At 38.4% G+C, this 16,143-nt stretch overlaps 1 protein-coding gene across 1 annotated transcript in view; it reads left to right on the top strand.

The window, feature by feature from the left end:
• Window positions 1-487: 487 nt before the first annotated feature.
• The window catches only part of LOC103263401 (gephyrin-like), a 324,475-nt gene continuing 308,819 nt past the window's right edge, over window positions 488-16,143 (top strand). Inside the window, exon 1 of the mRNA XM_021713947.1 lies at window positions 488-728. Within this exon, the coding sequence (XP_021569622.1) occupies window positions 488-728 (241 nt within the window). The remainder of the gene's footprint in view (window positions 729-16,143) is intronic.

Raw genomic sequence — 16,143 nt, forward strand, 5'->3', positions numbered from 1 at the left:
ATAAGGCAGCGGACTATCAGATTTTTCCTAGTCTTTCCTGTGGCACTATCCTGATAGTTTCATTGTGGGTCTTGGGCAGGCACCGCCGGGGCCCCGATTGGCAAAGAATGGTCGGAGTTATGTACCTGATCAGTGTAGTCTCGAGCTGCTGAGGTGACATGATCGCGCTCCTCGGGAGTGGAGGTTAAAATCATGTGGAGGTCATGTTATGTGAGCGCGTATGCCTGAGTGAGGTATCGAAACTCTTTGGTGTAGGCAGTCGGGTTGGCAGAGTAGGAGCCTAGGTGCTTTTTAATCTGGGGCAGGTCCCCCAGGTAGAAGGGAACATGTACCCGAACCAGTCCCTCAGCACTTACCACCTCCTGGAGAGGGGCCAGTAACTGGGCCTGGGACCTGGTAACCAGAGGGCTGGTCCATTTAGAGGGTGGTGTAGGATTGTAAGATGGCGGTAGGGTGAGAGTAGGGAATGAGGTGGAAGGAGGGCAAGATGGCGGTGACGACAGAAGAGGAGGGTACAGCTTGTGGGTGGCTGGGGCAGAGCTGGAAACAGGAGTCAGGTGTGACATCAACAGGACAGGAGGAGGGAGGCTGTGCCTCCGTGGCAGTAGGGACGGAAGTGGATGGGGGAGGGGAGCTGACCAACCCCGGAACGACTGGAGCTGAGGACAAAGGAATTAGATATGGTGGGCTGGGAGGAAGAGCCGGATACAGGAGGGGCAAGACGGGAGGTAAGGCAGGAGCAGACACCGGAGGGGCCTGAGTGGAGGAGATCTGGGCACAGGAGGTTGGATAAGGAGGGGGTTGGGAAAGAGCAGACATTTGAGAAGAGGTGGACAGGAGGGGAGGAGAAGGAGGAGTAGGAGCTGGAGGGGGAAGGCCAAGGTCCTCCGGAGGATCTGTAAAGGAAGATTTCGACGCTGGGAGAGGCTGATAGCCCCTATTAGGGTATCTGGCCAGGAGGACCTGGGCTGAGGAACATCTGACGCAGAGGTCTGGGCGGGAGGACAATGTCCAAAAGGCCTGGATATAGGGGACCTCAGATCATTTTCCAGTCCGGTGACAATAATTACTTAGATCGGTGAGGAGGCCGAAATTGAAAGTTCTCTTGGGGGGCCAGCGAGACTGATTGTCCAGAGGATATTGGGGCCAGGCCCGGGAGGAAAGGAAGATTAGCTTCCATTTACGGATATTCTCAGACAACCCCAGAGTAGCCAGATTAGATATGAGACACCGCAAGGGGATCTGAGCCTCAGTTTTAGAAGGCTGGTTTCCCATGGCTGCAACCTCCGTTTCTGGGTCCCTAAACAAGCGAGCCCAGCGTCCCAGACCCACTCAGAATAGGGACGGAAAGGAAGATCTGCTTCCTTTATAGGGTTGGCAATCTGGAGATAGGGACGTCTCCACTACACTGGAGCCAAAGGCACTGTGCCGGAGGGGTGAGCCAGATGCAGCTGTGATTTCGGACTGGGCACCCTGGAAGGTAGGAGGATAAGTCAGGGAAAGTGAGGGACTCACCACATTGTCTGAGGTCCTGGGGCCAGGTCCTGTTCCCGAGAGAGGTCGCGGATCAGGAGAGGAGGGGTAGCACACTGGGGCCCCACGCCGTCCTCCCGGGTTCCGGCACCAAATGTAAAGTGAATGAAACCAGACCAGGCGAAATGGCAACAAAGGAGCCAAGAAAAATTTATTAGCGCAATCTCGGGTGAGGTTCACTGGTCCATGTAGCTGTGGGCTGGAGAAGTCGCGCCCAGCAAGATGGGCGATGGGTTTATAAAGGGCACACTGAGAAAACTGTGAGGGGGTCTGGGAGAGCAATCACTGGTTGGTACAGCTGTCACGTCTGCTGGTGATTGACTGAACGGGGTTGCTAGAGTTGCTGTAACAGGTACTGGTTGGCTTTGTGACTGAAGTCTTAGTTCCGGTTACTCATTTTTTGCTGGCTCACTCTTGCCCATTGTTCTCCTGGTTTGGGTTAGAGCCATCTTGTTGAGGCCTGCCCTGTCCTCCAGTACCTCCAGCCTTACAGTTAGGGGGATAGCTTTCGGTACTTCAGTATTATAAACATTTTAAGCATTTGTGTTATTATTTTTAAAAATTTAATGAGTTTTTTAAAATCATAAATTTATGGGTTTTTTCAACAAATGTATCTATTGAGAAGATTATATAGTTTTAGTCATTGGTTTCTGTAGAGATTTAAGAATGTCAATCCAGTATTGCATTTGTGGAATAGTATTCTCTGTACATATTGTTTATTCATCTTCTATTTTAAAAAGTATTTTTGCATCTATACTCATGAAGGATGCTGATCTGGGTGTATAATTTTGCTTTCTTTTAATGTCCTTGATCATTTTTGTTCGAGATTATGCTGGCCTCATAAAATAAACTGAGAAGTTAAATAGTTGAAAGACTTTACCAGTAGTCATCTGTAGCTAGAATCTGGGGTTGGAAGCTTTTGTGTTTTTGTTTTGAAGGGTTGAGAGTAGACATACAATAAATTGCACATCTTAAATGAATAGTTTTATATATTTTGATACATGTATTCATTCTGAAATTATCACCACAGTCAAGATGGTGAACCAGTCTATCACACTTCAAAAGTTTTCTTCTGCTTCTTTGTAATCTTTCCCTTTTGTCCCCCTCGCCTCTCCTCCCACCTCTATCACTGAACTGTTTTTCATTTTTTCTATAATTTGCGTTTTCTGAAGCCTTATTTAAATAGAAGCATATAGTATACAGACATTTGTTTTCTGACTTCTTTCACTCAGAGTAATTATTTCAAGGTTTTGCATATCAATAGTTTATTAATTTTCATTGCTCATTCATTTTCCATTGTATAAATACATTCACCTGCTCATGGGTATTTGGTTGTTTGTAGATTTTGGCTATTATGAATAAAACGGTTATGGATGTACATATATAAGTCTTTGTATGGACTTTTTTTATTCATTTGAGTAAACACCTGTGAGTGGAATGGCTGGATCATTTGGTAGGTGTATGTTTAACTTCTTAAGATACTGTTAAATTGTTTTTCAAAGTGTTTATTCTCATTAGCAGTGCCTTACAGTTCCAATTTTTTCACATCCTCATCCATACTTGCTATAATCAGTCTTTTTTTTATTTTTAAAATTTATTTATTCAATATAAAGATGTGGGGTACAATTCAGGGTTAGGTATACAAACATTGATCATGCAGGTACCCTTGTTGATGAGGTATGCCCCTCCCTCCCCTAGCAGTTTCCCTCAACTGTCAGTCCCACTCCCCCTACCCCAACAGTTTCCACTACTGCCAATCACTTTCTTACAGCATTATAATTGTTCAAGGTCACCTTATGAGTGAGAACATATGGAACTCAGTTCTTTATTTCTGTGATAATAAATCACTGAGTATGATAGACTCCAAGTCCATCCCACTTGCTGCAAAGTCCATATTTTTGTCCTTTTTTATGGCTGCATAATATTCCATTGTGTATATGTACCACATTTTTTTAATCCAGTCCAGCTTCGATGGGCAACACAGTTGGTTCCATGTTTTTGCTCTTGTGAATAGAGCTGCAACAAACATACATGTGCAGGTATCTTTTTCGTAGAATAATTTGAGTTCCTCTGGGTATATTCCCAATAGGGAAATTGCTGGGTCATGTGGACGTCAATTTCTAGTTCTTTCAAAAATCTCCAGACTGTTTTCCAGAGAGGTTGTACATGTTTGCATTCCCACCAGCAGTGTAGAAGCATTCCTTTTTCTCCACATCCTTGCCAGCATCTGTTATTGTTTGTTTTATTAATGATGGCTATTCTATAGGGGTTAGGTGGTATCTCAATGTGGTTTTGATTTGCATTTCTCTGATGATGAGTGAGACTGAGCACTTTTTCATGTGTCTGTTGGCTGCCCGTATATCTTCTTTTGAGAAGTGTCTATTCATGTTTTTTGCCCACTTTTTAAAGGGGCTGTTTGTTTTTTCCCTTTGGTGCATTTCAATTCCTTGTAGATCCTAAATGTTAGGACTTTGTCAGATATACCATTGACAAATATTTTTTCCCATTCTGTGGGGTGTCTCCCTGCTCTCTTGATGGTTTCTTTTGCTTTGCAGAAGCTCGTTAATTTGATGAGGTCCCACTTGTCTATCTTATTTCTTAAGGTACTTTTTTATTCATTTGAGTAAATACCTGTGAGTGGAATGGCTGGATTGTTTGGTAGGTGTATGTTTAACTTCTTAATATACTGTTAAATTGTTTTTCAAAGTGCTTGTTCTCATTAGCAGTTCCTTACAGTTCCAGTTTTTTCACATCCTCATCCATACTTGTTATAATCAGTTTTTTTTAGTTTTAGCCATTCTGAAAGGTATTTAGTTGTCTTACTGTAATTTTAATTTGCATTTCCCTCTTGACTAATAATAATGTTGAGCCTCTTTTCAGATTTTTTTTTAAACCCTGTGTATATCTTCTTTGGTGAACTGTGTGTTCAACCTTTTGTCCTTTTTAAAAATTGAGTTTTTCTTCTTCTTATTAAGATTTGGGAGTTCTTTTTTTTTGAGTCAGAGTCTCACTCCATCGCCCAGGCTGGAGTGCAGTGGCACGCTCACGACCTGCTGGGCTCAGGCAGTACACCTGCGTTGGCCTCCCAAAGTGCTGGGATTACAGGCTGAGCCATCGAACCCAGTCTCAAGAGTTCTTTATTTGTTTTGAAAGCAAGTAAGATACATGCTTTGTAGACATGCACAGTCTATGACTTATCTTTTCATTCTTTTTTCTGAGTTGGAGTCTCTGTCGCCCAGACTGGAGTGCAGAGTGCAGTGGCCGCTCCTGGCCACCACAACCTCGACCTGCTGGGCTCCGGCGATCCTTCCGCCTCAGCCTTCCAAGTAGCCGGAATTACAGGCATGCACTACCACGCCCGGCTAATTTTTAGATTTATTGTAGAGATGAGGTCTCGCCTGCCCAGGCGGGTCTCGAACCCGTGGGCTCAGGCAATCCACTCACCTCAGCCTCCCAAAGGCACGGGATTACAGCCTGAGCCACCGAGCCCAACTATCTTTTCATTCTTACAACAGTGTCTTTCACATCTATTTTGAATCTTATTCCTAGGCATTTTCATATTTTATATGCTATTATAATTGGTATTTTTAACATTGTCATTAATTGTATTTTTTACCTGTTCATTGGTAGTATATAGAAATACAATTGATTTTTGTATATTGGTTTTGTATTTTGTAACTTTGTTAAGCATACTTGTTAGTTATAGCAGCTTTTATGTAGTTAGACCCTGATAGGGATATGGCTTTATAGAAGGAATACAAAGGACCCCCATAGATCAGGTTAGGATATATGAGGAGATTTCCACCTGATAGTCAGTATAAGGAGTGGATGGGGAGGGAATTCTTCCACTGCTCTACCTGTTAATGGATATTTAGAGGTTAGGCAGTGAATCTGATGATTTATATTGGCTACCCAAATGGTGCTTTGGTGGTGGTTTACTCTCATCCATCTGTTAGAAGAAGAGATGATTATCCTGATGGTATGGTAGCAAGTCCTGTGGCTCTAGTCAAGATACAGTATTGCTATGTCTGCTCAAGGGATCCCTGAAGCTGAAATAAATTGTGTCAACAGCAAGGTTGTAGACCTTTGGGTAAACCGGCAACATTAGAAGTTGGTTTGGTTGAGCCACATGATTACTGGCTGCTCAAAACTGAAAGTAAATATAAATCCATGCTTATTGGTGTATACTACTTTCTCAGTTTGTCTCTTCTCGTCCCACTGCCCCCATGTACCCGGACCTCAGCTGTTTCAAGGCAAAACTGTGCCCTGGAGAGGAGGGACTCAAATATTCATGGGCTTGTTAGATACACATGCCCAAGTCACCATCCTTCTTGGTCCTAAGTGGGTAAGGATAACTGGGTACAGAAGTTGTCAAAAGTGCTGAAGACTGAAAGGAAGAGCTAAAGTGATATGTTGGCTCTGTAAACTTGGATGCTTTCCAAACATCAGAAGTGACATGAGGGAGGAAACAACTCCAGGACGTAGGTACCAACCCTGGAATTAGGAGCCAAAGGAGAGAAAAAGCCTACATAGTACTCCTGGTGTCTCACCATCCCTTTCCTTCCATGCTACTCTCTACTTCCCACATTTCCAGCCTGGAAATATCATAGTCATTTTGTGGCTGTTACTATAGTCCCTGACATGTGCCTGTTAGACACCTTGGTTCATGTTTGGCTTCGGAAACAGTATTTGAGTTTAACTGATTTGAATAAACTTTACTTTGCAAAATGTTAAATCGACCTATGGGTGAAGTCATTGGACTGATTTCATGTATAGTATGAATTGAACTGATAAATTTGGATAAAGCTTACTGTGCAAAATGATGTTAAATTGACCTTGTGGGTAAAGTCATTGGACTGATTTCATGTACAGAGTTTACCTTAAATACTTAGGCCTGGTTCACTGGTAGTTTAGTCAAGTGGAAAGCTGATGATGTCCACTGGGTGGCAGCCACTCTCCAGCTCCAAGGACAATCTAGAAGAGTAACTATGGTAAGGTCTGGTCCAGCACAATGGGCTGAATTGAAAGCCATTTTCTTAGACCTGGGTTGTTAGACATTATCCTGTGCCAAATCTGGCTCTAGCCTGCTTTTGTACTGCTTTTGAGGTTGGAATGATTTGTATATTTTTTAAAGCACTGGAGGAAAACAAAACACTATGCACTGGAGACTGTATGGAGTTTGCAAAACCTGAAGTATTTAGTCTGCTCTTTTCGGAAAAAAGTTTGCCAACTCTTGCCCTTGTTAGTATTCCTAAGATTAAGTATGTTACGTTTTTCCTGAGTATTGGGTTGTTGCCAGTCACTTCATTTGGGTAAGAATACCACATTACAGATACACCTCTCTATGAGGCCAAAGCTATGGAAACAAATAACATCTGCCATTTGGAAGGTCTGGGTCACTCACGTTGGTGCCTAGAGTAAGTGCTTGTTTTCTGATGAGACTGACTGGGATCAAGCTGTCAACCAAAACTGTACCTGTTAGTGCCTTTTAATCTGGAAACTTGTCTTTCATTTTTAGAAATTTTTATTATATTATTCTCTTGGTCAAGTCTTCCTTTTTTTTCCCCTCTGGAATTTCTGTTTGGATGTTAGAGTTTCTCAATTCACCTCCAATTTTCTTACCTTTTCTCTCCTATTGTCTATGTTTTTTTGTTCTTTTGTTCTACTTTCTGGTGGTTTTTCTTGATTTTGTTTTTAAATCTTCTAATTCATTTTATATGTCATTTACATTTTTTAAATTCTAAGAATTCTTGTTCTTTGAATACCCTTTTTTAAAATCTCCTATTCTTGTTTCAAGTATACAGCATCCTGGTCTCCCTCTAATAAAATGATGGTGTGTTTTTACAGATTCTTCTGTTTATTACATTCCCAATGTTTCTTCCAAATTTTTTTCCGTCAGTTTGTTTAGTTTAGTCTGTGTTGTTCATGATGCAGACCTTATTCTCATATGTTGTGATTCTTGTGTGTGGATTTATATTTAAAAGAAAGACAATAAAAATAACTTGACTTTTCTTTGTGATGGGACAGGCCTTATAACCTAGTGGATTTCACTGCACGCTTAATCGGTCGGGATCTAGAGGTGCCCATACATGTCACTATCTTAAGATATTTTTCCCTTGGGTTATTCTGAAAACAAAAAACACGCACACAATTTTCAGTCTCCTGCCTAGATGTGTAAACCTTTCTGTCAGTGTTCTTTTAGCCATGCAGTGCAAAAGGGTAGGATTCTCACCATTTAGTATGTTAATTTTCAGTTAATATCCCTGTTTTTCACAAGGTGCCTCTTCTGTACGGTCTATTATACTTAGATAGTTATAGAGCACCAGAATCTGCTTAGCAGGGATTGATATTTATGTTCTATCTTATATATGAGAATTGAGTCTAGCTGAATATGCGCATATAATACATAAAAGTTATTCTGTTTGTTTAATTCCTCTCTATTTATGATGAAATTCTTCCAAATCTTGGTGTTTTATTTGAAGCCATAATAAACTTTGTCTAAGACATTTGCATTAATTTAAGTAATTGGTTTTATCAAATATTCTCATTCTGATAAAAATATTCACTAAAGGAGAAATAATTATCAAGAGGACTGCTCAGTTTTGAGCAGCCAGTAATCATATTTGAGTAGGTTTTTTTAAAGATAAGATGTTATAACGTAGGTTATTTAATATTTTAAGGACATTTTGCTCTTAAACAGCAAGAATCAGTATATTAAATTGAATGGTACAGTTCTAGTCACTGAATTTTGAATGTATATAATAATTTTTAATGTCTTTTTTGCTTGACTGGAATTCACAACTGATTATGAAGATGAATGTAACATTTGACTTTCATGAAAGCATACACAAGATTTTTTCGGGATTTTTGTAATTAAGAGATTAATATGTGAACTGAATGATAAATAATCCAATTAGAGTTACTTGTTACTGAGTTGAATTCTTGTCTACCAAAGATGATAATCTCATGGAAGATTACAACCACTAGTGTAAATGAAGAATTTTGTAATCCCACAAAATATAAAAATAATGCAGATATTATTTAGATTTTAGTTTTTGACTACTATAGATTTGCTTTATTGGGAATGCCTGTATTTCATTGTTGGTATTATTATGATCTACTATAGATCTTTTATATAAAATATTCTCATTTTGGGGAATAGAGGGTAGATAGCAATATATGAAACTTATCTTAAAAGTGGTATACAGCTAATGAATACCCAGGTGACCACAACTGAACTTAAGAAATAAAACATGGGCCGGGCTCGGTGGCTCAGCCTGTAATCCCACGCCTTGGGAGGCTGAGGTGAGTGGATTGCCTGAGCCCGTGGGTTCGAGACCCACCTGGGCAACTTGGCGAGACCTCATCTCTACAATAAATCAAAAAATTAGCCGGGTGTGGTAGCGGGTGCCTGTAGTTCCAGCTACTTGGAAGGCTGAGGCGGAAGGATTGCCGGGGCCCAGCAGGTCGAGGCCGCGGTGGCCAGGAACAGCCACTGTACTCCAGTCTGGGTGACAGAGTGAGACTCCAAAAAAAAAAAAAAAAGAAATAAAACATGGATAAAATGAAGTCTTCTGTGAATCATTTACCTATACCATTCTCCTTCATCATTTTCTCCCCAGAAGTAACTCTTATTTGGAATTTGGTATCTTCATACTTTTCCCTGCTTGTTTTCTGTTTGTTCTCATATTTTTATTATTTTCTATATCCAGAATAAGTATAGTCTTGTTTAGTATATTTTATATTATATTCGAATAGTATCATACTGAAACATACTTTTTTCCCCTTCAGCATTGTTTCTGAGATACATCCACATTACTTGATCTAGTTCTTTATTTCCTTTTAACTGCTATAAAGTTTTGTCATTGCATGAATATCTTAAGTTATTCATCTTCTACTGCTGGTGGTTTCTGAATTTTTACTATTGTGAACAATACTTCAAAGAATCATGTATGAGGGGAACCAAAAAAAACACCCAGAATTTATTTATAAAATATTGTGTATTTATTCTTACATGTTTAAACTTCATTTACTGTCAAAGTACTCTCCATTTGATGTAATACACTTATCAAGACTTTTCTACTGCTCAAAACAATTTTTGAACTTGTCAATTTTGATGCCTTTTAGTGCTTTTACTGTTTTTTTGTTTCACTCCTTCCACATTGGCAAAATGTTTCCCTTTGAGGACTTTTTTCATGGGGGGGGCAGTTGCTGGGGCAAGATTGGATGAATAGGAAGGGTGGGGAACGGAAGTTATGCTGCTTTTTGGTCAAAAACTGCTGAACACTCAGCATGGTGTGGGCAGATGTGCTTGTAAATAACCCATCATGAAAAAGGCTAACGCTTGAAAGAATCACCAAAAAAAATTAACTGAAGTTGAATGTAGCCTCTCACAATGATGCTAGCTGGTACATTGATGCAGATGGGTTCCTGTATTACAAGCGGCCTTCCCTCCAACAGATAATTTCAGGTTTTTTTGGGGGGTCTCCCCTTATACTTATGAAAATTTCCTTGAGGTATATATCTAGGTATATAATTGTTGGCATATAGTATATAAACTTTTTACTAAATGATTTTACTAATTTTTTAGTGAATTGTTTTCTAAAGTGGTCCCATCAGTTTATAATCTTATAAGCAATGTGTGAAATTTCACTAAGAATTTGCATTATTAGACTTAAAGTACTGACAATATGGTATGTGCAAATTGTATCATGTTGAGTTGTTTTGCATTTTTTGGTATCAAGAAATACTTGTGAAATGAAGAACAAATTATTTGTTCTCTTTCTCTTTTTTTGTTTTCATTCGTAGTGATATGTTTCTAATTACCTGGGCTATTTTCCCATTAGATTGTAGTTTTATTAAAGAGTCTCTTCTCTACCCATCTTTTTTTCTCTTTGGTCTTACTTTTAGAGGTAAAATCTTGTTTTATTGCCCAGGCATGATCATGGCTCACTGCAGCTTCTAGTGATCCTCCTGCCTCAGCCTCCCATGTAGCTTCTATCTATCTTTAGATCCACCACTCCATAATGTAAAGCTCATTTAGTTAGGTTTCTTTTGTGCTGGTCAACTAAATCAAAAGTGGAATGTTTTTGATGTCTTTTTTTCTGCTTTAAGAGTTAGCTCTTGGTAGGAGACAGATTTGATCCTGTATAAGAGAATAATGCAGTGAGTGAAAAATTAGGGATCAAAGTTGTAGGAAATTTAATTATGAACTGCAAATAACTATGAATAAAGAAAATGCAAACATAAAAAATCCCACTACTCGATTATCTTTATAAAATACAGCCACGCGTTGCTTAACTATAGGGATTTGTTTTTAAAAATATGTCATTAGGGAATTTTGTTATTGTACAAACCTCATAGAATGTACTTACACGGACCTAGAAGGTATAGCCTACTACACACTAGTAGTATTACCTGTTGTTCCTAGGCTACAAAACTGTTCAGCATGGTATTGTACTGAATAACTGCAGGCAATTGTAACACAATAGTATTTGTGCATCTAAACATAGAAAAGTTATGATTAAAATGTGGTATAGAAGATTAAAAAATGGCATACCTGTATAGAGCGTTTACCATGAATGGAGCTTGCAGTACAGAAGTTGCTTTGGGTGAGTCAGTGACTTAACGGTGAGTAAATGTGAAGTCCTAGGACATTACTGTACACCACTGTAGATTTTATAAATATTATACACTTAGGCTACATTAAATTTATAAAAAAGAGGTTTTTCTTTCTTCAATAAGTTAACCCTAGCTTATAGTGATTTTTTAACTTTAAAAACCTTTGACGTTTTTAGCTTTTTTACTCTTTTGAAATAACACTTAGCTTAAAACATAAATGCATGGCACTACTGTACAAAATATTTTCTTTATATCCTTATTCTGTAAGCTTTTCCCCTGTTTTTAAAATTTGTTATTGTTTTCCCTTTTAAATGTTTTGTTAAAAACAAAGACACACACACATTAGTTTGGGCCTACACAGGGTCAGGATCATCAGTATCATTGTCTTCCACCTCCACATCTTATTTTATTGGAAGGTCTTCAGGAGCCATAACATACATGGAGCTGTTATCTCCTATGATGATAATGCCCTCTTCTGGAATACCCCCTGCTTGAGGCTATTTTGCAATTAACTTTTTTCTATAAATAGAAGTATACTAAAACAATGATAAAAGCATAACATAGTAAATATATGAACCAGTAATATAGTCATTTGTTATTATCAATTTTGTGTACTGTACATAATTATATGTGCTGTACTTTTATATAACTGCCAGTGTGTTAGGTTTGTTTACACCAGCAGCACCACAAATATGTAAGTAATGTCTTGCACTACTGTTTTATGATGACTGTGACATCACTAGGTGATAAAAACTTTCCAGCTCCATTATAATTTTATGAGCCCATCATCATATTTGTAGTTCATTGTTGACCAAAACATCATTATGGGGTGTATGACTGTAATTATAATCTGTTATCTCACTTCTAGGTTCTGATTTTTAAGAATAATTTAAAATTGTTTTTTCTGTATTTCTTTTGCTGTCTTAATTGAGTCCTAAGAAGTTTAAGTAAGATTTACCTATATTGACTTTTCCCTGGATATCAACTGCAATGTTAGCAGGTTATTTTAATTAAATTAGTTTATTATATTTAATAAGAGATGATTAAATATTAATGGGGAAGAAGGCAGCCTAGATTACTTCCAGAGGAGGGATGTTTCTAGTGGATCTCATTGGACAGCTCCATGACAATATGAAGATAAAAGGAATAGGGAAGAGAAGAAAGGAACAAGACAAGAGATGCTGAAAGGTATTCTTAACAGACTTAAATATTTTGCTTAGGTTATGTTCCTTTCTGTATTTTCACTAGCTTCTTAGAGATAGAAGAGTTTGTAAGTAGATAACTAAATAGAAGAAATGCAGGTAATTTTGTTGGGATGTATGTGTCCAATATGGATCCATTATAAGACAAAAAGAATCTGTTCACATTTTCTTAGTGATTTGAAATATAAAAGCCCTAAAAGAGATAGAAATAAATGTCAGAGGCAGAAATTGGAAGAAATAAAGAATGTCAGGTCTAATGGTTGGTGATTGGGCAGTCAGAATCCTGTCCTAACTTATATAAGTTTTCTTATCTTTTCAGTTAATTACAAATTCGATCTTTGGGTTTTTCTTTCTTTCTTTTTTTTTTGATTTGGAGTCTCACTCTGTCACCCAGACTGGAGTGCAATGGCCACTCCTGGCCACCGCAGCCTCCACCTGCTGGGCTCCGGTGATCCTTCCGCCTCAGCCTTCCAAGTAGCTGAAACTACAGGCGCGCGCTACTATGCCCGGCTAATTTTTGATTGATTGTGGAGACGAGGTCTCATCAAGTTGCCCAGGCAGGTCTCGAACCTGTGGGCTCAGGCAATCCACTCACCTCAGCCTCCCGAAGTGCTGGATTACAGGCTGAGCCACCGAGCCTGGCCTGTCTCTGGGTTTTTCTATGACTTGATCATAATGTGTCACTATCAAATAATTTTATTTTCAGCCAATTTAATGTGTTAACTTCTTTCATTTTATGGAATGTTTGCATGTTTTCTTGTTCAGCTTCACTGGGCGGTCAGGATACTAATGACTTTTCTTTAATAGCATTCTTTCTTTTTAGTAGCTTTTATTTTAGCTCAAAATAAATGCATTATCCTTGAGTCTTTTTTATTATTACTGAATAATTAAATGTAATTTTTGTTTTTTCATCAGTACGTCTTTCTTTGCAAGTATTACTTATTTAGATAAGTTTCTATGAGTCCTAAAAAGCTCTTGCTAGGTATAATTAAAACAGTGTAGCACCTTCAGTTTGAGTATGTAGAGAACTCTATCTCATAGATGCAAAACTACCTTGTGTTTGCAGGTGGTAGGTAGTATTGCTGGAGTGTAGAAATTTTAAAATTATAATTTGGCAACTAGTAGACAAGGTCTATAGGAGGATTTCTCATAGTATGCCAGCTGTAATTTTGTTTTTCGTGAATTATATTAGCAAATATTCTTGGTTTAAAGATCTACTTTATAGTCTCTATATTAGAGAAATTTTCTACTCTAAAGACTCATGTTTAACATTTATGTGAATGATTTCTGAATCTGTTTCTAGCCCTGAACAGTTTCCTATCTTTCATTACCTTCTAGATGTTTATATTTATTTTCTCTTTAAATCTTGCTATTACTTCAGATTCAGGTTGTCTGAACTCTTTTATTCTTCTCTTCTGCTACCTGGTTTCATCTAGATACCCCATCTCGCTTCCTAATTGTGTCATTGGTATCATTATTCTCCTGAACGTTAAAATAAATGTTTGTAATTGTAAAGGCCTAGATTTGAATCCTGGCTACCTCTGAGATCTTTGTGAAATTAACTAACAAACTAACTAACTTATTTATTTATTTATTTATAAAGCAGTATTTATTGAGAGGACAGAAAAACTCCTATAGTGGGAGGGGACCCGAAGGGTTTGCCCTAGCTAACCTCTTTAAACTTCACTTTCTTGTCTATAAAGAGGAGAGAGCAGTGTTTCCCAAGATTGCTAAAAAGATTAGGTTAAATGAGATAATACAAATAATGCGCTTGCATAGTACTTATCTTCTAGCAAATGATAGTTACCCCATAAGTACTTAGGGTAAAAAGTTCATACTTATTTTTGAAATTTCTCCAAACTCTTTGTATTGTTTATTTCACCAAGTAATCTCAGCTTCATAATGTTCATATATATTCCATTTTATTATATTCATTTAACTGAAATACTGATTCAGACTCTGTTTTACATTAATGTAAAGACTGTCTTCCTTACTGATTTGTTTCTGTACTTTTTTCCCCCTGTATTACATTCTGAGTATTCAAATGAGTTTTTCTCATATTTTATATTTGTTATGACATGTATCTACTAAGAAAGAACAACAAATTGAATTGGTCTTTATTTTCTTTCTTCACTTAGTAATTTTATAATTATATAATAATTGTACAATAATAATTATATAACTCACCATAATCAAAAAAGAGGCATGGATGGAAGTGGCAAATAAACAAATGGGCAGGCTGTAAGTGTTGGATTCTGACCTAAAGCCTCCATCAGATGCAGCTGTACAATTGAAGTACATCAACTCACTTGCCACTCACTGCTAGGGTCTTGATATTACTCTGCAAGCAACTGATTTATTGAGGTCTCTGTGCAGTCAAACCTCACTGCTAATGTTAATCTTTATATGCACCATTCCCCGGTGCTAGCTTCACTACCTCAGCTCCACCTTAGGTCATCAGGCATTAGGTTCTCATAAGAAGCTTGCAACCTGGGTCCTTCCCTTGTGCAGTTCCCAATGGGGTTCAAGCTCCTTTGTGTATCTAATGCCTCCGCTGATCTGACAGAAGGTGGAGCATCGGTGGTAATGTGAGGGATGAGGAGAAGCTGTAAATACTGAAGAAGCTTCACTGCTCACTGGCTGCTCACCTTTTGCTGTGCGACTTGGTCCATGGCCCGGAGCTTGGGGACCTCTGCAGTATATTAGTATACTACAGTATACTCTTTGTTTGTAGCTTCATTTTGGTTTTGAGATTCATCTACTTTGTGGTGTACTTTGTTCTCTTTTATTGCTGAGTAGTAGTCTGTTGTGAGTATTTTACAATTTTATCCATTCTAAATTTGAAGGAAAATTCATTTTTTATAGTGTTTTTGTTGTTATTAATAAAGCTGCAATAAATATTCTTGTACAAATATTTTTGGCTGCCCATGTTTTCATTTCTTTGGATTAAAGACCTAGGTGTGACTTGCTGCATTGTATGATAAGTTATATATCTTTCTCCAGACTACCACAAAAGTGATACTGTATTCTTCCCATTGTATTCTACCAGGTGGTTTATTAATTTGAATTTATCTCATTACTAGTGATTTTTAATTCAACTACTTAATTAAGGTAATATTTGTGCCAGACTTCTCCACTATAATTTCACTTTTTTCCCTTTGTAGTTAATATTTTCAGCAGGCTTCATGGAACTTCTGATATACTTGTTTATATTAGCATGAACTAATGGATTCTTTTATTTAGAAAGATATACTACCTTATCGCTTATTTTATTAATATTACTTTTGAGTCAGAGTCTCACTTTGTTACCCAGGCTGGAGTGCAGTGGCATGCTCACGGCTACCCTAGCCTCAACCTGCTGGGCTCAGGTGATCCTTCGACCTCAGCCTTTCAGGTAGCTGGAACTACAGGCGTATGCCACCATGCCTGGCAAACTTTTTGATTTATTGTAGAAACGAGGTCTTGCCAAGTTGTTCAAGCTGGTCTGGAATCCCTAGGCTCAGGCAATCCTCTTGCCTCTGCCTCCTGAAGTGCTGGGATTGCAGGTGTGAGCTACCATGCCCAGCTTATTATCACTTACTTTAATGCTTAAATTATCCTAGATTTAGCTCATGGCAGTTCCATCTATGTTGGTGGTGCCTGTGTTTCTTTTTGACAGGTCCCATAATTTTTTTTTTTTTTTTGAGTTGGAGTCTCAGTCTGTCGCCCAGGCTGGAGGGCAGTGGCGGCTCCTGGTCACCGCAGCCTCGACCTGCTGGGCTCCGGTGATCCTTCCGCCTCAGCCTTC

This window comes from Carlito syrichta, unplaced genomic scaffold (assembly GCF_000164805.1).
Source record: "Carlito syrichta isolate Samal-C Ts95f unplaced genomic scaffold, Tarsius_syrichta-2.0.1 Scaffold305058, whole genome shotgun sequence".
In the NCBI taxonomy this organism is placed as follows: Eukaryota; Metazoa; Chordata; class Mammalia; order Primates; family Tarsiidae; genus Carlito; species Carlito syrichta.